Source organism: Lampetra planeri, chromosome 1 (genome assembly GCF_965212315.1).
Source record: "Lampetra planeri chromosome 1, kcLamPlan1.2.h2, whole genome shotgun sequence".
NCBI classification, from domain to species: Eukaryota; Metazoa; Chordata; class Hyperoartia; order Petromyzontiformes; family Petromyzontidae; genus Lampetra; species Lampetra planeri.
The window spans coordinates 39,910,748-39,935,762 of record NC_136107.1 but is presented as its reverse complement, the minus strand read 5'-3'; the positions used below and the strand labels follow the sequence as shown (position 1 = coordinate 39,935,762).

The 25,015-nt window shown below is 49.1% G+C and overlaps 2 protein-coding genes across 3 annotated transcripts in view; both read left to right on the top strand.

The window, feature by feature from the left end:
• The first annotated feature begins 251 nt into the window (after positions 1–251).
• Positions 252–22,905, top strand: LOC144722583 (exocyst complex component 7-like). Of its 2 annotated transcripts, XM_078600793.1 has the most exons (19): positions 252–507; positions 937–1,002; positions 2,680–2,864; positions 6,221–6,326; positions 7,989–8,223; positions 9,615–9,764; positions 11,235–11,327; positions 11,803–11,948; positions 12,588–12,740; positions 13,531–13,629; positions 14,920–14,982; positions 16,027–16,102; positions 17,503–17,568; positions 18,141–18,261; positions 18,451–18,546; positions 19,129–19,192; positions 20,738–20,779; positions 21,367–21,500; positions 22,516–22,905. In XM_078600793.1, exons 1-19 carry the CDS (start codon positions 445–447, stop codon positions 22,616–22,618), a joined length of 2,061 nt encoding a protein of 686 aa, XP_078456919.1. In that variant the 5' UTR covers positions 252–444; the 3' UTR covers positions 22,619–22,905. The 2 variants fall into 2 exon arrangements, with proteins under 2 accessions (XP_078456919.1, XP_078456929.1); XM_078600803.1 differs by lacking the exon at positions 937–1,002.
• Positions 22,906–24,530: 1,625 nt separating this feature from the next.
• The window catches only part of LOC144722548 (alpha-tectorin-like), a 28,075-nt gene continuing 27,590 nt past the window's right edge, over positions 24,531–25,015 (top strand). The window contains exon 1 of the mRNA XM_078600730.1: positions 24,531–24,725. Coding sequence (XP_078456856.1) covers positions 24,561–24,725 — 165 coding nt within the window. The 5' untranslated portion in view covers positions 24,531–24,560. The remainder of the gene's footprint in view (positions 24,726–25,015) is intronic.

Below are 25,015 nucleotides of genomic sequence, written 5' to 3'. Positions count from 1 at the left end.
CTCCTGCTCACCAGGCGAGGTAGTTAACATCTCCTAGCCACTGTGATGATGCTGAGAGAGACACGCAAACTCCAAATATACAGCAGCAGGCGTCAGTGTCGGGATCCAACCCACGACCTCCTCCACACCAGGCGAGGGAGTTAACATCTCCTAGCCACTGTGGCACCATGTAACATGTGGTGTCCATTTGGGTAAAACTGCGAATGCTACACACGAGGCGCCACAGAGACTGGGCATCTCAGATGCACGCGAGACACAGACCACGTGACTGATGTCTCGTGGGCTACGTTAAGCGAAGTGACATTGTAAACAACTGTGCAGACTCACTCACTCTGTAGTTAATGACAAATCCGGGAGTTATGCATTAATTGTGTGTTTCCTTACCTTTGCGCTAAGAATCGGGGTAACGCACACACAGAGTGTTTAACATCACAGGTGTACAAGATGGACCACGGGACCAGCACGTTGCGGAGAAGAATGGTCGACATTGACGAGGGAATTGAGAAGGTATCCGATTATGTCGACCTTGCGTTGACGCTGTGCTGTGATATCTCCTCCTGTTGCCAAAACTGGACGTCGCTTCTATGAAACTATTTTTTTATTTTAGCAGGTAAGGCTCTACTGAGCTATACAGCATAGCTATTTTTTAGAAGTCACCTAGCCACAGATGATAGCGCAACGAAGTGGCTTATCACGTGGAAATGTACAGCGGCCAAATTCTCTAAACGCGTGTTTCTGAATGTGGAGGGAAAACCCGGAGGACCCAGAGAAAAATCCACGCGACCACGGAGAGAGAGAGACACGCAGACAGGCGTCAGGGTTGGGATCGAACCCACGTCCTCCCGTATAGCAGGCGATGTAGTTCACATCTCCGAGCCATTGTGACGCCTCACTGGCACAGGACCCTGGTGACTGTTTGGACTTGTGTCTGCGCAGGACGAGAGTGAACTGGAGTGGTTGTTAGAAAACTTGAGAAAGAATGACCAGCTCACCGACCACATGGTAAGTGAATGTGATTGAATCCGTTTTAGAAATATAGATATATCTGAATATAAATCGCTATTTAGAGAATCAAATGAGAAAACTGTAAATACACATTGTACGAGACAACAGTGTATATCTCTCTATCTGTGCGCGTCCTTTCTCAAAGTCGATGGCGATCGTGATCTTCAGTTAGCTCGGTCCCTGATATTTACTCAGCAACTGTGCATCAGATCCCCCCCAGTTGCATGCAATTGTTCAAACTGATGACGAACTTAATTCACTGCCCTCCCCGGCTTCTTGTGCTGCCTGTAATGTTCGAAGTCAAATCCACATTGACATTCCGTCTCTTGTGTCAGTCTCCCGTTTTCTCATTGCATGTCCAAGAAAGCCAACTTCCCCCTCTCCAATTATTATCATCGATCTTCTTGTCGTGCCTGCTATCCCTAACACATTCATGCTACTCATCTTGTCTGCCCGTGACATTTTTAACATCCTTATGTAATGTATGATATATAGCTCTAATTTTTGTTGTTAAGTATACACGTTCATTAAAATGCCATTCAATAAATCCTGTAACAGTCTGTCTGGAGTTCCTACATGGGAGGGGGAGGATGGGGGGGGAGTGAGAGCGATCACTCTGTGCTCTGATGGCCACCTACAGCACCTCGCAAGGCCTCGTGTCGCCCATTCAAACACGACCATTCATGCTCAAGTTCATGTATTAGGTATAGCCCTGTGAGCCATTCGGCTCTTGAATCGGGTGCAACCGCAACAAACAAAAAACATGAACAAAAAACATATTAAAGTGAATATGTGACTAAGTGCAAACAGAAAATCCAAGAAAAGACAGCAAAATATTGCAGAAAAAACACCGTACACCAACGCTGTGTGCAAAAATCCCAGTGGGATGTAAGTTCAACAATCAACAACAACCACAAGACAACTTAGACCATCAGTCTCAGCGTCTACTATTCAACGGCGGGTGATTGGGTTATAGACAAATGCATCTTCCCCGAGCTCGTGGTGTGAGACGACAGATCGACACACACACAAGCCCCGCTTCCCTCTGCGTGTGTGCGGCCGCAGTTCGGCATTACCCGCGTTATCTGTTTGCCTGTGACGATTGGCCGCATGACACAATCTGTGACTATTGCCACATGCCACGACCTACACCGAACGCACGCCTGTTGCCAGAGGAGTTCTGATGCTTAGTACAGTACCGGATCGTGTGTACACATTGCGGACAATCATGACGCATTTGTGTATTCAGACAGGCATTGGCGTGCCTGCAAGCGAGTGTGGGGGTATTTTCACGTGACATGCAAGAGCGACTGGAGGTATTTGGACTCACAAGATCCCGGGCAGGAGTTGCGTCTAGACTCCACTCGGCTCTGTAATGATATTCATGTCACTTTGCCACGTGTGGCCAATTACAATAATGCCCCCCGCCAACCACCGCCCCCATAAGTGGCTGTACAGCATCACGTTCGATGACCGTATTTTAACTCCATTGACCACAGCCTGCAGATCGATGAGATTGCTATAAATGAGGTCCACACGCCTGGCCCCGGCGAGCGAGGACTGACCCGCACCGCACACGGGGCGCTTGCTTTTGTATTCCAAACGTACCCCCTTCGACTGCGGGTGCACGACGATTAGCCCCGGACCTTCCGTGACCTTCCGTGACCTTCGCAGGTGAACGTTGTGGAGTCGTTCGAGAGGCGCCTGTTGAAGCTGGAGAACGCCATCATGCCCGTCTACCGGGAGACGGAGGCGCTGAAGCAGCTCCAGAAAGCGACCGAGATGACCCTGTCCTCTATCGACCACATAATCGCACACTACCACGTGGCCAGCGAGACCCAGCAATTCATTAAGGAGGGGTATGCCATCCGCTAATTTGCGCGTCCAATTTTCTCCTCCCCTCCTCCCTCCCGAGTGAAAATTACTTTAATGGGCCACGTTCTCGTGGCGCGCGTATGCTTGTGTCAGGGTGGCCTTGTTCTTTGTTGTTGTTGTTGTCGGTGCGGGCTCCAGTTACGGGAACCCAATGTACCCAGGGCGACATCGTTTGCCATGCGAGAGAGAAACGTTTTGCGACTCTCGGCTAGGAATGCGTCACACGTCCGTGGCCGGGCCGTGGAACTGTTGGGCGCGACAGCGAATCGCCCCGCAGGTGATCGAGCCTCCTGGTAGGGGAGAGAGTGCGTGGCTTTCGCGTCTAAATGCGGCGAGGAATATATAATTTCGTTTTTGAACGCACACAGCGCACGGGCAAGGGGAGCTTAAATGCCGCCAACAAAAACTGTAAGCGAGGCCACTTCAACTGGAGCCCCATTAGGAGTTGCGGGTATATGCGTGCTGCGTGTTAACAAGGCAGGAGTTGTTTTGTTATTTATTAAATGCTAACATGACGGTTATTATTATTATTGTAAGGCTGGACGGAAACCCATCGCTTTACGCTGCAGTCTCAAAATAATTGTTATGATCTCCATTTATTTCCACTTTGTGATATTATAAGACGATCGGAGATGCACAAGCGAACCCGCCAGCTGTCGCATTGAAAGTGCCCAGACTGTACGTCCACGAATAGCGCTCCCCTAACAACCGCGTCGACTGCACGAACGCTGCACTTTGCTCTGCCGTGTGAACTTGAGACACCGAAGCGGCAGCACGTCCCTGCCACTCACCGTCCGGTGGCAACCCCTCAAACGCGATACGGAGCCCCGCATTTACAAAGGGGCCACGTGGAACAGGGTGCTGCTCAGCTCGATACAGCAACACTCCCCATTTACGTCTCCCCCCCCTTTACGTCGTTACGCAAATACGTCGTCGCATCAACCCTCACACACTCACGTCGTTGACGGCATCGTCCCCGTCCTTTCTCGTTATCCGTCGCCTCTCAGCCTCCACCACCACCACCCACCACCACCACCACCCACCACCACCACCACCCACTACCACCACCACCCACTACCACCACCACCCACTACCACCACCACCACCCACTACCACCACCCAATACCACCACCCACCACCCACCACCACCACCACCACCCACTACCACCACCACCACCCACCAGAGGTGGGACAAAGTCATTGTTATGCAAGTCCAAGTCGAGTCGCAAGTCATCAAATTCATGACTCGAGTCTGACTCGAGTCCAAGTCACATGACTCGAGTCCACACCTCTGCCACCCACTACCACCCCCACCACCACTACCACCACGAACCACTACTACCACCACCCACCACCACCACCCACCACCACCACCACCCACTACCACCACCACCAACCACCACCCACTACCACCCACCACCACCACCCACCACCACCACCACCCACTACCACGACCACCAACCACCACCCACCACCACCCACTGCTGCCCTGTAAATCGCTTTGATTGACGTCGTTTTGGTATTAGTCGTCGCACCTTCCAGGAACACATCCCCCCCCCGACGTGAACCGGGGTGTCGCTTGACGATGCTGGTGTACAGCATCGCCATCTTGCCAATGACACGTTCCTCTTCTCGCCCTTTGAGATATTCAACCGTGGGGGGCATCACAATTGGGGGGCATCACCGTGGGGGGCATTACCATTGGGGGGCATCACCGTGGGGGGCTTCACCATTGGGGGGCATCACCGTGGGGGGCATCACCATTGGGGGTGTCACCGTGGGGGGCATCACCGTGGGGGGCGTCACCGTGGGGGGCATCACCATTGGGGGGCTTCACTGTGGGGGGCATCACCGTGGGGGGCATCACCATTGGGGGGCTTCACTGTGGGGGGCGTCACCGTGGGGGGCATCACCATTGGGGGGCTTCACTGTGGGGGGCATCACCGTGGGGGGCATCACCATTGGGGGGCTTCACTGTGGGGGGCGTCATCGTGGGGGGCGTCACCATTGGGGGGCATCACCGTTGGGGGCATCACCATTGGGGGGCATCACCGTGGGGGGCATCACCATTGGGGGTGTCACCGTGGGGGGCATCACCATTGGGGGGCTTCACTGTGGGGGGCATCACCGTGGGGGGCATCACCATTGGGGGGCTTCACTGTGGGGGGCATCACCGTGGGGGGCATCACCATTGGGGGTGTCACCGTGGGGGGCATCACCATTGGGGGGCTTCACTGTGGGGGGCATCACCGTTTCCTTCGCCGATATCTCCTCGTGGTGGTCTCTCAACTTCGCTCGACTCGTCACCACGTGACATCTGATCGTGGTCGCTTCCATCTCCAGACAGTGGTCGATGTTTGACGTCCGGTCAGATCGCGGTCCCCCCATCGCCATCCATCCCTCCTGGCAGGTCACGTGTCCGATATATAGCAGCTTCCTGTACTTAAACTATAAACTAAACTCTTTGTTAAAATGTTACCAGGTAAGGCCCGCTGAGCTGTCAGTTATTCTTTAAGAAGAAACCTGGTCACAACTGATAGCCCTATGAAGTGTATGTATGTAGAGCTTTTGTCGCACCGTACGTAGCCAACCGTGTTAATCAGAGGTGCCTTTCACGGGGAAATTTACAGCAGTCAAATACACGAAGCGCATGTTTCTAAATGTGGAGGGAAAACCCGGAGAACCCCGAGAAAAATCCACGCGATCACGGGGAGAGAAACATGCAAACTCCAAATATAGAACAGGCGTCAAGAGTCGGGATCGAACCGACCACCTCCTGTATACCAGGCGAGGTAGTTAACATCCATTGGGGAGGGCCTCACTTTCAGTTCATACAATTCCAGTGAGATGACAAAAGCAGTATAGAGAAGAGATAAAGCTGGTGTCCCATAAGATCAGTGTGGACAACATAGGCGCAGTGAGATGAGAGGAGAGGGCTGCAGACAAGACAGAGATGAGAGGGTTCCATTGGCTTGTAATGTTTGTGAGTTTTTAAACATTTGAGCCGATTTTGATTTAAAGCTTTCGTGACTGCATGGATTCATCTTCTTGGTTCTTTCGGTAAAGTCACGTAGAATGGAAATTTTTTATTATTATTATTTTATTATTTCCATTCGCGGCTCGTAGAATGGAAATAATAAAGTAATACAAATTATTATTTTTTATTATTTCCATTCTACGTGACTCTACCGAAAGAACCAAGAAGATTTGAGCCGATGTTTGCTTCGCCGGCACTGTCGCGTGATCGCGGCCGTCACCGTCGGGCTCACGAAGCCCGAAGCGTGCGAGTCGGACGCGCCGTGAGATGCGCCGTGAGACGCGGGCGCGTGTCCCCTGGCAGAGCCGCGGCCCGACTGGAGGAGTTCCTGGTCGTGCTGGAGCGGCTCCATGGAGCCGCGCGGTTCTTCTCCGTCAGTCACCCCGGCAGCGTGGAGCTCAGCCAAGTGGTGAGACGCGCTTCGCAGATCGCGGCGCCATCATTTATCTATGTATTTGTATATAGAAGAAAAATATTATTGAGAAAAAACTAAAAATACGCACACGTTATGTATTTATATGTGAAATGTATTTATATGAAAATTCTCAATGATATATAACATATTATTGAGAATGTATAATGTATACATATAACGTAGAAAATATAGAATATATTTACATCGTTATATATTTCATATATTTAATACATATGAATACATTGGCGTCAACAGAGTTGATGTCAATACACGCGAATTGACCGTGTTGGTTTCAACACATCTAACTTTACCACGCCGTAAATGTTTCACGTCTTTTTTAAATGGCAGCACACGTGATTGCGACTGCTCAAACTACTGCTGTAAAATTAATTATACTTTAATAATTGTTTTCATTGTTAGCAGAGGTGTAATCTCTGTAGTTCAATTTTTTGAATTTTCGTTATTAATTGAGTTCACAATGCATGCGTCGAATAACGTGATATTCAATGTTGTTTAGATGTGTGTATGTTGACGTATGCTGTGTGTGTGTGTTATAAGTTCATATTAACCCTGCGGCCTCAATGTAAACAAAAACAATAATCTCGAATCAAATTACCACTCTAAATTCGCACAGAGAATTGAATCACTGGGCAGTGAACATCTATCGTTATACCTATAGTGGTTAAAAAAGCATTTACATTTTACATAAGTTACAGACATTTGTCAATCCACCACTGGATGAAGGCCTTCCTAATGCCTCGTCAGTCACTGGGATTGTTTTACCATACTTCACTACCCTGATGGAGGGGCGTGTGATCGCTTCCCACTGCATTCATCACTCTTGCTACCACGGGCCAAGGATCAAACTTGGATTCCGTAATGTGGTAGGAGCAGTGTTCTTCCTCAAAGCTAGCAATCGGTAACCTGCACAGGAATGTAATCCCAAATACATCACTCACAACCATTTTCATTTTGTCCTAAATTAATTTCATAATGAAAAAATTGCTGTGCGGCGTACAACATATGCGTATTGGATGGACGACGGCTGATACAAAGTGACTGGACCAGAGCAACCCCAACGATTCGGTACTTTGAGCACTGGGTGACCTTAACTTAGCCCTGCTCCCACTATGGGGGAATCATTTGGTGAGATCATTCTGGCTGGTATTTTTTTTTATATCACCAACTTCATGAGTGTGGTGACTAAACAATGATAATGTTCCTGAATCATGGGAGCGCCCTGACTCGCACGGAAAGTGTACGGTCGGGGAACGAATCAACCGATCATGCAACCGAGGTCGATAAAATATAAACTATCACAGCCATTGGCTTGCACCATTGACAGAATCGTCCATGCCAAGCGAGTAAATATTGTAATTGTCATCTGTGGCTCAGAGCCGCTAAAAGAAGATGAGTGAGCTGACTAGATCGTTGACTAGCTCATTTTCTGGTGCTGCCACCTCGTCCAAAGGCGCGCTGGCCAGCGTGGAAAAGTCGGCGAAAAATTACCCCTCGAGACGGGTTCCCCAGAGTTCCCTTCCGCGAAGGCCCCTTCCAGCAGCGGTGGCGCGAGGGCCGCCCGTTCGCCGCCGCCGCAGATGTCGCTCGCCGCGTCATCGTCTTCCCCGTGCCGATGGCTCCCGCCGCCCATCCCAGCGCGGCCTGCTGGAGCGAGGGAGCGCCGCCCTCGAGGTGGAGTTCGTCAGCGTCCTGAGTCGCCGGAGCAACCCCGTGCCCCCCGGATTGACCGCGGAGCTCGCGGAGGCGGACGGCGATTGGTGGACGCGGGAGGACGGCGAGGGGGCACGTCGCGTGGAGCACCTCCCGGAGGGGGCCGCGCGCGAGCTCGCGCGCATCGCCTCCTGGCTCGGGACTCACAGCGACAGCCTCGGTGAGACGGGGCGTAGTAGCAGGGCCCCACGCCCCATGACTGGGGGATGCCACTTTGCGAGCAGCAACAAAAATAAGTATAACCCGTAAAAACAACGTTTTTCACTATAAATCCTTTATATGCGTGGCAGCGAACTTAATAGAAAGGATTTAAAGATATATTCGCCTGTGGAGGATGCGGGGATCGATCCCGCGACCTTTGGCTTGGGAAGCGAGGGCGCTACCAACTGCGCTACTCCGCCACGGCCTGTGGAGGGGTTACGCTCTGGGCTCTTACACTCTGACGTTCAGCCAAAGCCATGAATGCGTTCTATTTGAATATATGTAAAATAAATTTTTTTGCCTAAAAAGTGTAAAATTTTGGGAATTTTTTTTCACGAACAATAATTGTCTGGCACAACGAGTCTGTGTGGAAAATGTCAGCTCGATTGGATCACGGGAAGTGGGTTAAAAAACGACCGAAAGATTTGCACGGTCCTAAGCAAGCAAGCAAGCACGCAAGCAAGCAAGCAAGCACGCGAACTTAATATAAAGGATTTAAAAAAGACGGCGACGTTTCCATGGGAAGCGGCAGAAGGAGGAGTAGCGAGGACTACTCTCGCATGTAGCTTGGCAGTGAGTGGTCCTGCATTTTAGAATAATGTTGAGTTTTTTTTGACAGAGCAGATGTGCATTAAATTGACTTTGTTTGTGAGTGGTCTTCTTATTAGTGGGTTGGCTGTCAGTGGTCTGAGTGAGCGTGCTCGCGGTGAGATGAGAATGGTGATGCTGTGAGTGGTTTGTGTGTGATTGGTTAGATATTTCATTATTTTTATCCCCTGTTCAGCAGGGACGAACATTTTTTATTTGTTTCCAAGTTGTCTCCCTCCATCAGTAATGTCAAAATGTTTTGTGAACTTGTGTGGACATCGTATTGACCGGTAAGAAAAGGAGACGTCACGAAACAGGATGATGAGCTCCAAAAGAGGGAGCATACCTTAAATTACGACCAAGTTGGAGATGGAGTGATGAAATCAGCTCGTGTGCAAGAGCTTGATTGTGTCTTGCAATGCGAAACCATGAGGGATGGTGACGGCTTGTCGGGGCCTTCATTCAGCAGTGGATAGATCATGGCTGATGATGTTGGTTTAGAGATGATTGGTCTGGCAGTGAGTGGTCTGTTTGTAGATGAAGAGACAATTTGTGCCATTTGAAAGGCAGATAACAACACATAGCTTCATCTACCTTGTTAGGGAATTCATCGTCCACATGTTATATGTGTCCATAATGATAGTGACTCCAAAAGTGGTGATACAAACTAATATGCACGTATGGGTTTGACGAATGTCCACCGTGGGGACACCAACTACGATGTAAAATGTATATTTATATTTTCTCGTCTCGGGGTCACAGAGTTTTTGAAGAGTTACCAGCAGATCCGTTCCCGGGTGCTTCTGCGCTCCATGTCGGAACTCCGCGAGCACCACCAGAAGCTCGGCGTGAGCTCGGCCCGGCCGCTCACGGCGCCGCTCCCCTCGGCACGCAAACCCAACAAGAAGATCGGTGAGTCGAGGCCGGCTCTCGCATTGTGGCGATGCCTCCAACCGCACGAAGGACATTTTACCGCTCACGGATGATAATGATGATGACGATGCTGCGGAAATGTGTACGGAGCTAGGGACAGCGTGTGGCAGCAATCCCGGCTGTGCCCCATTGCCTGGACCAGGTCTTGTGGACCAGCTGTTGTGGACCAGGTCTTGTGGATCAGGTCATGTGGACCAGGTCTTGTGGACCAGGTCATGTGGACCAGGTGTTGCAGACCAGGTCATGAGGACTAGGTCTTGTGGACCAGGTATTTAGGACCAGGTCTTGCGGACCAGGTTTTGTGGACCAGGTGTTGCGGATCAGGTCATGAGGACCAGGTCTTGAGGACCAGGTCACGAGGACCAGAACTTGAGGACCAAGTCTTGAGGACCAAGTCTTGAGGACCAGGTCTTGTGGACCAGGTCTTTTGGACCAGGTCTTGTGGACCAGGTCTTTTGGACCAGGTCAGGAGGACCAGGTCTTGTGGGCCAGGTCATGAGGACTAGGTCTTGCGGACCAGGTCATGAGGACCAGGTCTTGAGGACCAGGTCATGAGGATCAGGTCTTGAGGATCAGGTCTTGAGGACCAGGTCTTTTGGACCAGGTCTTGTGGACCAGGTCTTTTGGACCAGGTCATGAGGACCAGGTCTTGTGGACCAGGTCATGAGGACCAAGTCTTGTGGACCAGGTCATGAGGACGAGGTCTTGAGGACCAGGTCATGAGGACCAGGTCATGAGGACCAGGTCTTGTGGGCCAGGTCATGAGGACCAGGTCATGAGGACCAGGTCATGTGGACCAGGTCATGAGGACCAGGTCTTGAGGACCAGGTCATGAGGACCAGGTCTTATGGACCGGCTTCTGGTGAATGAGTGATGAGGGACACCTGCGTGCCCCTCTCTGTAGTTGTCTACTGGCGAAGTCGTCCACCAACAAATGTCGACTTTCCGCGTGCAGCTTGTTGCGAATTGCCTTTCGTGCCCTTAATGCTCTTTCACTTGGTGACACTGGGAAACTCACAAACCTGACAACTCTTAAGAGCATCCGCTGAGCGCGATACACAAGGCACCCGCACTGGAGTGTCTCGCAGGGTCTCCGCTCGCAGGCTGTCGTCCACGGCAAGGTGCGAGCACCCCCACGCCGCGTTGACGCTGACCCGCGGCCAACTCCAGCTGTTGAAACCCACGGTTGTGCTTGCCGCACATCAATCTCTCACTTCTCTTCTCTCTGTCCTCCGCTTCTCTTTCCAGCCTTCGATTGCGACGGGGTTCTTCTCGAGAGGCGTTCGTCTCGACCGCACGCGCCCAACCCTTTTGATCGCGGTTCTGCCGGCTTGGTTTTAAAAGATATAAATATATAAATATATACGTGTGTGCTCTCTGTATTTGTGAGATTTTATTTTTTGAAAGAGGACATTTTATTGGAAATGCTTTTCTTCCCCTCCTCCCCAGGCTCTATGATTGTGCTCCCTAGTGTGCAACGCTTGCAGTCATTATCCAAGTCGGATCGTCGGAAGAGCATCAGTGATTTAGCTTCCGTTGAAGGTAATTTGTTATTGGTTTTTGTTTTAATACATACTCTATGTACACGTGTCCACGTGTAGTGCTTGTATAAGATGAAGTACATATGCATGTGCAAACACACGTTATTTTTTTTAATATCAGAATCTTTATTTCGACTGGAGGAATCCGATGAGCTATGAAGCTCTTTTTCAAAGATGTCCCATATATATTAAAAATATAATTTGAGGGTCATGTCAACCTATCATCCTTCAGGGGGTAGTTAAAATAGGTACCGCTTTGTGGGAGGTCAACAGTGGTAATCCTGTGGAGAAGCTGGCTCCCGTCATTGGAATGTGGAATTTCCACCACTGGCTCGTGGGTTCCGAGTTGAGATGACCAATGCAGAAACGGTCATTTCCGCAGGGGAGATGCCACGTGAGATGCCACGTGAAATTGTTGTTTTATTTATTTCATTGACGAATCGCGTTGAGCAGCAGTGTGCCTGTGTTTCGATCAGCTATGGAAGACAGCCTAGAGTTGGACGCACAGCTTTACCTGCCGTGCATCCCTGGTTTCCTGAAGCTGGCGATGAGCGAGTTTCACCTGCTGGAACAAATCCTACCCACTCATCACCACGCAACGGCTTTCGAGAAGCTTCTGTGGGTAAGGCGGATGTCATCCCAGGGACCTTATATATTGGCCGTGTCACCAGTGTTAGTTTTTCTCAGTTAATGTCCAACAGCAGTAGGGGGGGGGGGTGCCATCTAAGCCACTTCTAGAGGGTATTTGGCCTCCTCTTTCACGTAATGTGTGGCATTTACCCCACCACACATGGCCTTCTGGTATCGAATAATTCACAGAGATGCTGTTTTTTGTTTTCCCCCACGAAGAATCCGTTTTGAATTGCACGGGGACACGTTGGAGATACCCTGCTGCTTCGTAACTGCTCTGTTGTGAATTACGCTTAAACCTATTTCATTTTCTATTATTTTTCAAAGACTTTGTGGACATTACGAACGCAAAAATGCCCCTAAATACAGCACGTGGCAAAAAGGTTTACGCGAAAATTCCCCAACAGAAACGTGCCGCATTAGCAAAGAAAAGTGTCGCGCATTTCCCCACGAACGAAAACGACATCGAATCAAAAGCTTCAATTAAGACAAAAAACGTCGCCAATTTTCACAGCGCGTGGCTCCGCTGCGGTGATAGAATGCGAGGCCATAACTCGCCGTGAGAGGCGAAGGTATCAGAACCTGGCCACCGCCGGCAATGCCACCGCTCACGATGCCCTCTTCGACCAAGGATGCGATGGACAAGCTGATGACGGACGGGGAGAAGATTGCTTCGTCTGCCAAGCGAGCGGCGGAGAGGAGGAACTTCTTTGTCATCTCCCCGCTCTTCGCCGTCATCCGCCGCTTGAAGAGCTGCCAGCGCGGGTTCAACATCGTCCTGCAGGTGAGCGCGCGAGCGCCCGACTTGCCGCCCGCGACCGATCATCTGTCAGCTTTCTACTCGTAAGAAAATAAATAAATGCGCACGCACCCACGCCATCTCTCCCCCAGGATGCCCGCGTCACAAGCACCGCGTTGTACGCGGGGGCTCGAGATGCGGTTGCATTGAGAACCGTCGCCTGATGATGCTGGTTGTTGTAATTGCCTGTCGAAACGTCACGGGTTCTCGAAATTGTAAATGTCGTAGGTTTACTCTCCAAACACACCGGTGTGCTAATGGTCACGTTTTTTTTTACGTGACAAACCTTACTGATTGGCCGTGGCGGGTGGCGGTGGCGGGTTTAACGACACATTAATTTTTTTGCAATCTAACCCAAAAAAACTCCTATGGGTAATATTGGTCGTGAAAGCGTACGTGTTGGACGGACCCTTCCCCACCTCTGTCCACCCAGCAGTATACGTGGACACACCGCATTTCATTTCTATCGGGCATCTGTGAAAGAAGAGCTTCATAGCTCATCAGATTTCTCCAGGAAAGATTCTCACTCTGACTGATAGCGCACGCGTGGCGATGTCCCGTGGGAGCGCTCCCACCTTTTCCAAGAAATCTGGCCAGCATGGAGGAGTAGGCCAAATACACCCTCGACAGAAGCTCTCTAGAGCACCGTGTAGTAGAGGCCCTTCCATCAGCATTTGCTGTGAATAATAAACACTTGCAGGGCTGCATGCGTCAACCGCCTGCTGCATGAGTGGCAATAACGCCGTGAGGTGATTTTTCCCGCTGTCTCGATTAGATCACGTCCTCGGCCATCAAGGACAGAGTTCCGTTGCTCATTAGCAACATGGAGGCTGCTGGATTTGGTCTGCTCGAGGGCTTCACTTCGTACATAAAGGTAAATGTGCAACACGAATCACAGAGGCAGTTCGCCAATAGAGTGTATACATAGGGACTCGTTTTGGTTTTTAAAATTTCGGGTTTCAGATTTTCAGATTATTTTTTTAAGGACACAATCGGATTTTATTAGATCCTCAGGAGATTGATATTGCGCGTTAATTATGTGTCTTCGAGCTAACAAAGGTGGCATCACCTGATGCCTCGTGAAGCAACTTTGGCAAAAGAAACCACGGAATTGATGGAATATGTGACGTAATTTTCTGTCACGTCATATTTTAGAAAAACAAATTTCAGATAACCCAGGCTCGATTTCCGACTGTTTAGGATTCATCTGATAATTGGGAACACATATTCTATATATATTCTGTATATATATATATAAACACACGTACAATATGTGAGATGTTTGTTGAGTGATTTCGAATAGAGCCATAGGGTGGTGGTGGCGTTGTGTGACACTCACGCGTCTCAGCAAGAAGGTCCCTCGGTTCGAATCCCGGACCCGGGCACCTTCCTGCCTGGAGTTTGTATTCTCTCCCCCTGCTCTGCATGGGTTTCCTCTGGATTCTCCACTTTCCTCCCGCAGTAAAGTAAAAAAATAACAACCATAGAATGCAACTGGTATCGGCCAAACATCACGATACTGAAAGATTACCTGCAAATAACTCGTACGGCATGTCACGACAGAAACATTACCCCCTACTGCGAAAAACTTGGCAGGACCCTCCTGAAAAAAGAGTCTTGAGACAGTGAAGCCTTCCTGGGTAAGCAATCAGAAAGTGGAATACTCAACTGTGTTGTATGTATGTGCGTGTGCACGTTGAACTTCTTTCGCACTGTACGTAGCCAACCGTGCTCCTCGGATGTGCGGGGGCATGACAACAAACTAAACTATAAAGCAGTTCTAAAGAAAGGAGTTTCTATCGAGATTACTTCAAAGTGCATAGCTCCAGTGACGTCCTTCTATCGGAAGGAAGAGCGTTCCAGACGCGCATCTGAAAGCGCGCGATGCGGTGCCCGTCTTTGTTCCATGGCCAGCCGCTGTTTTGCGGATGACCGGAGTTCGCGTGATGGTTTACGCTCCTTGAGATCAGCAAGGTTTTGTGATTCATTTGTGGCAATAGCTTTGTGTGTAATGAGCGCAACCTCACAATGTGTTCGTTCGGCAACCGGAAGCCAATGCAGCTCAGCGAGCACCGGACGGGCACGGTGGGATCTTGCAGTGCCCGTCACGACGCGCGCCACCGAGTTGTGTGCACGCTGCAGCTTGGTCACGTGTCGATTACAGAGTGGATCTGGGAAGGATTACACGGTTCCCAAGGATGGCACAGTGCACGAGCTTTCCTCCGCCGTAAGTTCAACCAGCACACAATTCATGAAGACAAATGAACGCTTGTTTCATTCTGTTTAGTACGTGATGCAGCGTGTATGTCTGCACGTGTGTTGAACTTCTTTCGCACCGTACGTAGCCAACCGTGATAGTCGGAGGTGCGGGGGAAGGACAACAAACTAAACAGAAATAAGTTATTTAAGAAATGAGTTTTCAATCTACAATTAAGTTTGCTATCTTGATTTGAAGCTTTCGTGACTGTAGGAATCCATACTCTTTGGTTCTTTCGGTAAAGCAACGTAGGTATATTATTTTGTTTTATACCTACGTGACTTTATCGAAAGAACCAAACAGTAAGTTTGCTACGCAGAGCAAACGCATAGCTCGTCCGTGTAGTCAATTACTACAAAATAAAAAATGTTGTTATGAAGTAATTTATACTACGACGCGTAAGGCAGTGCAGGTCTCATGCCTGTAGACCCAGCCCTCGGGGTGGGCGATGCGGGCCTCTGCCCAGGGCACCACACGGTGAGGGGCACAGGGAATGTGTGGGCCCGGAACGGGCACGTTTACAACACAGGTTAGGAACACGTCCAGGAAGCGAGCGTGCAACGGGCGACGCCGATGCGCACGAGTTACATGAAGGATATCAATTGGCAGCGAACGGCAAGCTTATTGCCGCAGAATTACTTTCAAGTGACGCAAAATGGCTTTGTTTGGCTGGGTCACCATTAACGCTGAGGCTGGGCACCCAATGGCTCTTTGCCACGACCATGGCTTAGACCACAGGCTACCTGTAGTAAGGAGAGACACTCTGCTGAAGCTATACAATATAATCCCTCACCATGCAATGTGTTTGTTTCAATGTCTGCAAGGGCATATGCGTTCATCTGCTTGTTTTTCAGTTTTCCTACTCATCATTTCCCGGCAAATGTGTTCCTAATGCCGCCCAAAAATTATTGTGTTTGGCCTTGGCAATGAGAGAGACTCTAAATAATCACGCAGTCTGGTTCGTGTAATCTGTGTGGCCAGATTAAATGCATTTTGCCCTATTATCTCTCACAGGTCATACTGTTCCTACGAGAAGTCCTGGATTTCCAAGAGATAGCTGGAGGCATCCTCACTTCCCAGGGCTACCAACGTACGTATGCATGTTGAGCCGTGTTCATCGGTGGTGCAGGGGAAGGACAGCAAACTAAACACAATTTTTTGTTTTGTTTAAGAAATTCGTTTTCAATCTAGATGATGACTTAAAAGTCCATAGTTCCAGTGGCCTCCTAATGTCGGAAGGAAGAACGTTCCAGACGGCCACAGAAGCGCGTCTGAAAGCGCCGCGCGATGTGGTGACCGCCTTAACCCGCGAGTACACCCCGCGCGCCTGCAATTAAAATCTCCGCCATCGGAAAGATAGCCATTGGCTGGACAACAACGCAATCAAGTTTGAAAGAGCGCGGCTTGTAAATGGCACGAGTCCCAAATACCGGCGCGGTTTCGAATTGCCGACCCCGGGTATCCCGAGTCATATTCCTGTTGTGTGAGAGGCAGCTGAGCTCAATTTTAGAGATCAAAATTAACTCTCAAACTACCTCAGCACACGAGTCATTGTGGGCTTTTTTATCCTTCGATAATTTAATTTTAATTTGCTGTTCCGTCTTCGTTGAATTTTAATAAACAGATTGCTTTTGTTAAACTACCCCCCAAAAAAATACAATAATTAAAGGCTAGAAGCAATTGGACGTCATGCCAGCAATTCTAGTGACAATTTAATTTGCCAGAGCAAAGTGTTGAGTATTTGAGCTGCTTTACTAACGCGCTGGATGCACAATGCAATCCCTCCGTCACTAGTTCAATCTCCCATCGCCAGCAGCAGCAGCAGTTTAAACAATGGGCACGTTTATTAAAATTCACCCTCCTCTGTTATATTAAAATGCCCTGAGCCCCATCCTGATGCTGGACAGACTTACGAGAGAGATATTCAGAGGGGTACCCCCCCCCCACCATCACGTCCGAGGCATCTGACCAACATGGCAAAGTCGGTCAAAATACCTGCCAGAGGGGGGGGTCTCTCTCGAGAGAGATCTTCCCCTAGCGGGGGCCCCTTCCACAAGCAGGGTCGCGGGCAGCACATTCAGGGGTGCACCGTCCTCACCTTCACCGTAGCCAACTCAAAATAGAAATGCGACTTTTGTCGGGGAGTCATCGGATGGTTGTCCCACGGGAGAGATTCGCCGCAACCACGGCGTCGTGGAGTTGTCCACCATGGGAGTTGTGAACGGGAGATGAAAGCGACCGCAAGCTCGAGTGAGCAGTGAAGCACTTTGGACTAATGGCTCAGAATAACAATCATTTTGACCGCGACATACGCTTTTGACATGTTTTACATGACCGCGCGTTGCAATTGAACGTTGGGTTGTGGATGAGTTGTCTCGGCTTTGTGACCTCGGAGGAAGGGTCGCGTGGCCGTCATTGTTGTTTCGACTTCGACAACGTTGACCTCGCGGTTTGTGCGCGATATTCTGTTGTTGTTGTTGTTGCGTGCAGACTCAAGCTTGGAGAAGAACGTCAGCGCCGCTGAAAAGGAGCAAATCTGCCTAAGCGCCTACATTTGTGAGTCGCTCCCAGAGCACACGCAACCCCATGGTCGGTCACCCGATGTGCTTCTGTAACTTCATTGGAAGAATATGTCCGAGCCGACTTGTATGTATGTTCAACTTCCTTCGCACCGTACGTAGACAGCCGTGCACATCGGGGGTGCTGCAGGGTTATCTGATGTTCTTGTCACCACGATGTATATTTGCTCATTGCTCTAAGAGCACTTCGCTTGTTTAGCTCTTGCCATGTTGGCGATCCCCCAGATTGCTCCGGCGAGTTCCGACTCCATCCTGCCCTCTTCACTTCTCACCCCGTTACACAAAACCAACTTGAGATTGGAAACTTTTTTTTTAATTAATTGAAAAATGGTCTCAGCATCCGACGGTGTCCGTTTGACCCCCGTGCCCATTTGACCCCCGTGCTCATTTGACCCCCGATGCCCATTTGACCCCCGTGCCCATTTGACCCCCGATGGCCATTTGACCCCCGTGCCCATTTGACCCTCGGTTCCCATTTGACCCCCGTGCCCATTTGACCCCCGATGCCCCCCCCCTCCCCCGTGCCGTTTGCCTGCCGCGTGTCCCCAGGCTCGGCGCGCAGCCGCGTGCAGCGCGCCCTGGCGGCCATGGCGCACGTGTACGAGGACTCGGCCCTCGGCGCCGTCTTCCTCGTCAACAACTACAACTACCTGCGCTGCTCCCTGCGCAGGTGCGTGCGGGGTGCGTGCAGGGTGCGTGCAATTCTGTATACATAATGCATCTAATTGTAATGACACTGATAGCAGAATGTGAATGTAATTTGGAGCGATGCATTTTTTCCCTTCACGTTTTCAGTACATCGAATGGTTCGCGGTCATGGTTTTTTGTTGTCGTAAATCACGTGTCCACGTGTTTTCAGTTTTGGTTTGCTGCCGCTGATCGAGTTGACTGAGGCGGGGACTGATGGAGCATACGAGGGTTTAATCGAGGAACAGATCGTGGTTTACAAGAAGAGGTTTGGTTCCTCAATCATACAAACAGTCCCCATCACACGAAACCATCCTGAACGTGCACAATCTTTGTGGCACCTACGCATGAGGTCTGGAAAAATGACCAAAACATTTCGGTGTAAAACTGATGCGTTTCATATAATCCAGTTCCGGTTCCAATTATAACATTCCCACCGGCGATGTTTACACATCGCACCAGATCCTCATTTGAGGTTGAGTCTACCTAGGGAAGGCCCATGACCGGGTCACATAATCGTCACCGGTGTTGGCCGTGAGAGGCAATCGAACTCTGACCGCCGGGTTTGTAGCGCAGCGCTGACTGCGACGCTACGGCTCCCCACATGCATCACTCCATCTCGATTGGTACATCAACATAAATACGTCAGACGCTGCGTGGTCTTCACGGAACAAAAAAAACCACGAAAAAACACTCGACGTTGCTTTCGTTACAACGCGGCCTAGGGGTCGTGCCAGCGAACCGTCGCTGAGAACGACGCTAATCGTGCCGTGGTTGGGGTGCGGGGTGTGTGGGGGGGGGGGGGCGAGAGGCATTAACGTCGCCACTGTTTGCTTGTGGACGCCGGCAGTTGGAGGAAACTTCTGGATCACATCACGGTCAGCGGGCTCCCCTCATTGGAACCCGGGTCCAAGGTAAAAGCAACGAAACGATAACAACGGAGTGCAGTACGAGCGGGGTGTGTGTAAAGGTTTGGATATGCGAACATCTCTAGATAACGACGGGTCAGTGGTTAAAAATTAAGCGCAAACGACTTTAAACGTGAGAAATGCACGACTGTGCTTTAGAGGTCACCGCGGTAGTGAGGGGATGGTGTGCAGGAGGTCGTGGGTTCGATCCAAACCCTGACGATGCCTTTATAGTATATTCGGAGTTTGCATGTGCTCCTCATTTGTGACAAGCCACTTCTATGAGCTACGATGTGTGGCCAGGTCACACGTGAAAATGAGCTAATCGCTCAGTGAGCTTTGCCTGGCAATCATTGTCAGATTTGCAGCATTGTACAATTCCATTTACGGCTCTAAAATGTGCTCTGAACGCCGAACAAGACCGCGGATTTCAGCAGTTGGAAAGCATTTGACTCCCGAGATGAAATGAGGAGACGCGTCGCCAGGTGAGGCAGGAGACACTTGATAGACAGGGCCCTTGGCTTGATGAGCGGCGGCACGCCCTGGCTATCGGGTTTCTCCCCACTGTGTAGAGACACCGAATTACAAACGATGACGACGCCCGCACGCACGTGCTGCGGCGGTGACGCAGGAGACGATCACGTGACAAACAGAGACAATGGCAAGGACACCGGATACGCGCGCGCGTCTTTTGTGCGGTTTCTAAATGTTTTAAACGCGCTCGACATTTTGCGCGGAGGTTGTCCACTGTTGGCGTGTGTTCGGCCACGCCGGAGATTAAAGGGCGCAAACTTTGCCTGCCGTGAATTGACCTCTGCATTAAAGCGTTGACCTTGAACGTGAACCCTCATTAAGACATCGGTTGTGCGTTACATATTGAACATTCTGTTTATCGTAGGCACCGCGAGTTGTTTTGAAACACCATATCATCCGTTTAGAGAAAACGTATGATTGCACATATTACGTCTGGAGATACAATGTCTCTCCCATTACATTGTCGTAAGATGATGTATAGATGCAGGACCACTTTGTCAGTCTCCTGCTGAATAATGAAGGCCTTCCCACACAAGATTTGGTCACGTGGGCTGTTTGATAATACTTCAGCACGCTGGTCAGTGTGGGTGGGTGAAGAGAGGCATCCAGGACCGGTTGAGATATCACTCAAAACTAATGTTAGCAATGGCTCAGAATTGAAATGTGGTCGCCAGGCTCACAGCACCGTGAGCTAACCACTGCACCACCGCTCCTGCCCTGGTAACAGGTATTCGTTACTTTACTATTTTGTTTTAGTTTAATGTTTCGAACTACAATTACATAAATACATTGCAATGAATTTCAACACGAGCAAGCCAGCTGCTTTCTAAACCTGTTTGACTCAGATTACATATTCTGGATTATTCGTCTTATGTCCATAGCTATTTGTGTTCAGGCTGGAGGTCTAAATTAACCATTGATGTTGTTTCCGAATGAAAATACATTTGGTACAAGGCTGTTATATAAGATGTCTATTGTGTTTGATGATGATTAATCTTGTTTTATTAATGCTTCCAGATAAAGTCGAAGGAGAGGAAAATGATCAAAGACAAGCTTAGTGTAAGTCTAAAGCCCATATTTCAACATCTAGATCGAATCACACCGTTTAATATTGTACGGGCGGTTGAAGACAATTAGTGAATCTAATATATATACAGCTCCCATTAATATGCAGGTTCCTCTAAAACATCGGCATCATCAGCATCATCAGCATCATCAGCAGCCATGATCCGTCCATGATCCTGCGGTGAATATCCACCAGGCCACCACGATCTCTCACGATCCCGCGATGTAATAATCCACCTAGCACGAGCACACGAGCTGATTGCTCTGTCTCGTCTGGGAAGGCACCTCTCAGATGTGGACCATTCCTTGGCTGCAGCTGTCATTGCTGTTTCTTGTTTTCGTGTTTTTTTACAATTGGCTGTAATCTCTTCTCGTGACGTGTCATGTCCAAGTTCACTTTCCTTAACACTTTGAGAGACGTCTCCGACCTGTGCATATTCTTTCATCCGCGTGTTCATCTTTCTGTCTCTCAATTTGATACTGCGCATGCGTCTCCCCCGTGCTGCTCTGGACATTCGCCAGATGTTCATGTCGATTTCGAATTACACTCCAACGATGCACTCGTGCGTCGCGATTTCTAGGCGTTCAACAATGGCCTCGAAGAGCTGTGCAAAGTGCAGAGAACTTGGGCCATCCCCGATCGTGACCTGAGAGCGAAACTCTACGGCGAGGGCAAACCCGGAGTCGTTGCCGCCTACGGCAGCTTCCTCGAGAGGTGAGGTGCCCCCGCGTGGCGAGCGACAGGGGCCCACACGTGGACGCGCCGAATGGCAGTGATGTTGGCATGGTGTAGGTGTTCAGGGACGCAACGTGTGCTGTAAGGAAGCCACCGGGAGCCATTGCACTTTTAAATCAATCTCGATTTGGAAACTCATTTCTGTCGAGCTGCTTGTGTGTTTGGTTTGTTGTTCTCGCTCCCGCCCCCCCCCCACCACGCCTCCGATTAGCACGGTTGGGTACGTACGGTGCAAAAAAAGTTACACGTACAACACACGTTTTCATGTTGTTTCCTTTTTACACTCCGCTGATGCACGTCATTCAACATAGCTGCCACTTTCACATGAATCAATCTGCCGTTGAGAAAGAAAGAGGGTCAATTGAAATCACAGGGTATCTATAGATGGATCACCCTGTACATCACAGATGCATTACCTACGAAAATCACCCAGAAATGTCTGTCCATCCCGCGCGTGACGTCACTCCACATGAGGCCCACCCCCCCCTGATTAATATTTTACACAAACGCACAAGAAGGTCGCACACTCATAATGCCGCACCCCTCCACAATGACCATTAGCGGGTGACGTCACGCCACATGCTGCACCCCTCCCCAATAACCATGAGGGGGTGACGTCACTCCACATGCTGCACCCCTCCCCAATGACCATTAGCGGGTGACGTCACTCCACATGGGGCAACCCTCCCCCCCTCATTAATAATCATGAGCTGAACAATTTTTCTATTGAATCTTTCAGATTTACTGCAATATACACTTGTCCTTCGATGGACAAACAAGCTAGTCCACAATGTGCAGACAACGTGTGTGAGCTCATGCACGTGTCAATCGACAACCCTGGCCACCGCTACAAACGACGTGTTCCATCGGAGGGGATTTTTCCAAGTGAAATATATTAATGACTTGTGAATAAATCTGAATGAAAAAAAAACATTGAATGTGCGTCCATGCTGACTGAACGTGTATCTCTTTTGCAAATCACGTCCACGCGCAGATTCGCAAGTGTCTCCTTCTCCAAGAATCCCAGCAAGTACATCAGATACTCGGTGGAGCAGGTGGCAGGGCTGCTGGACGGGCGGTTTGACGCCACAGCCTGACCACCTCAAGAGAAGCCGCAACAACGTCACGTGGCACGCAGCGTCCGTAATCGTTATACCGTCATTAGGGCTGTCATGGATATGGCAATGCTGCAATATATCGATACGGTACGATACGATCCACGGTATCGCCTAATGTGTTGTTAAATATTCCACTGGCTGACATTAGCTTCGTTGTTGTTGCCGTACTTTGTTGTTGTTGTTCTACTCTTAGGTTTTGTCGGTAAAGTCACGTAGGTAAAAAATAAAATTAAAATTAATAAAAGTAATAATAGAAATAAAATAATAAATAAGTATAACCCGTAAAAACAAAGTTTTTCACTATAAATCCTTTATATGCGTGGCAGCGAACTTAATATAAAGGATTTAAAAATATCACGACGTTTCGGAGGCAACACAAGTCTCCGTCATCAGGTGGGACCGTCACAGCCAGATTTGCTGTTCTACTTGATCGCTTTTGTAATTTTTGATGACTCGGGTCGCCCTTGCAAATGAGATTCATCCTTTGCCTCTTGAGTCAAATAAAATGAACTTTAAAAGATGTCAGAATTACTAAAAAAAGTGAATAGTTAAAGTTGTTATAAATATCAATTGTCAATTAACTTGATGCAGGAGCAATCATTAGCATGACGACGATTGCTTGTGTTGCAATCGAAACGTCGTATTCTATTATTTCATTTATTTTCTTTCTCCGTGACTTTACCGAAAAAACCAAAGAGTAATTCCTGCAGCCACGAAAGCTTCAAATCAAGTATTAGCATGGCAATTATATAATTTAAGTTTTGTAGTAAATGTAATTACTTTACGATGCGTAAATGGAAGCGTGATCGGTACAATTACGCTGATTATAATACAAGTGGCAGGGATGTGTTGAGTGATCTTTAGTTGACAAACGTTTAATTAATTCTTAATTGTACTGGAGGTACACAGAAAATCACAGAAAAATACAACAGGATGTGAAATACAATTACGAAAAATCGTGGACTGATTTATCGAATCATACGCAGAAATTGGAGATGGTGTCCTATTCTAGACATGTGTTGTTTTCATTGCGACCTTCATAACAACAGCAACAATGCACACAGCCCATGGTCAATCAAGGAACGGGTGAAGGCCTCCTCAGACTGTCATGGGAATGATCATAACCCAAGACCATTGAGCTTCGGAGCATATTTGCACTGTCATTAACGAAACGCAATTGCCAATTACTCGATACTGCAGGCGTGTGTTTGTGAAAGACGTGATTGAAGTGCTTTATCACAAAAAAAACCTGATCGCTCTTTTTGCACAAACAAATAAACGTGTTTGCACGAATGGAGACTTATTTTGGTAATTTTTGTAACAATAACTCTGCGTTTTAAAATGTGTCTTGTAATACATTCCGTGGATACAAAATGAAACAGTAAAGCTTTTCAACATGAAACACGTTCTCTCTATTTGCCAACGGACCCTCTGTGTTTCATGTTCGCAACCAAAACTGTTTTATTTGTGACCTGTAATGCTGCCATGGTTGCAAATGTATTTTGCAAATATCGTTAATCTCAATGAGAATTAACCTGGTTGACTGAAGGGTATTTAATTGCACAGATGGAACGAAAAAATACATAAATCAAAGTCTATACACACGGTGTAAAAATTTAAATTAATCATAATTACCTTAACGACCTACACTTGCGCTGCAACGTGTATGCCTGTATCCTATCAAGCAAAAACAAGTCAGGCATTGCAGAATGAAGTCAAACTTGTTAGCTCACTCTTAACACAATACACAATCAGCGGCTTGCCCACTCGGGAAGCGTGGCAATTAAACACGCAGCACGCGGGCACATCCGGTCCACGTGGAACGCGTGACGGCTCAACCAATGAGCGCACGCGCCGCCGTGATCAAAGGCGAGGCCATAAAGCACCGCGCGGAAAGAGACTCCGGACGGGATTGAGCATTATGACGCAAGTAGCCACAGCGACGTGGGCGTCTTGCGTCACGCTCACCTACACCACCGCCCTCCTCGTCGGAGTCGCAGCCACGGCTCACGGCCGCGGCTACTACGGCGGGACCTTGCACTGGGAGGCAGACGATTCGACGCCGCCTCTCGAAGGCTTCGTGAGAGTACGACAACGTCGCCCACTCTTCTGTCGTGCTGTGCTGTTGCCGTAGAGCAAACCGCTATCGGTGTTGCATTGAGGTGGCTGAACCGGGTGATTTTTTTTTATAAATCCTTTATATTAGGTTTGCGTGCTTGCGTGCTTGCTTACGACCGTGCAAATCTTTCGGTCGTTTTTTAACCCACTTCCCGTGATCCAATCGAGCTAACATTTTGCACACAGACTCGTTGTGCGTGACAATTAATTTTCGTGAAATTTTTTTTCCAAAATTTTACACTTTAGGGATTTAAAAAA

Coding starts and splice junctions, on each gene's coding strand:
- LOC144722583 (XM_078600793.1), top strand. CDS start 445: ATGGACCACGGGACCAGCACGTTGCGGAGAAGAATGGTCGACATTGAC. Junction 2,865..6,220: donor CAGCAATTCATTAAGGAGGG/GTATGCCATCCG, acceptor GTCCCCTGGCAG/AGCCGCGGCCCGACTGGAGG. Junction 18,262..18,450: donor CTGCGCTGCTCCCTGCGCAG/GTGCGTGCGGGG, acceptor ACGTGTTTTCAG/TTTTGGTTTGCTGCCGCTGA.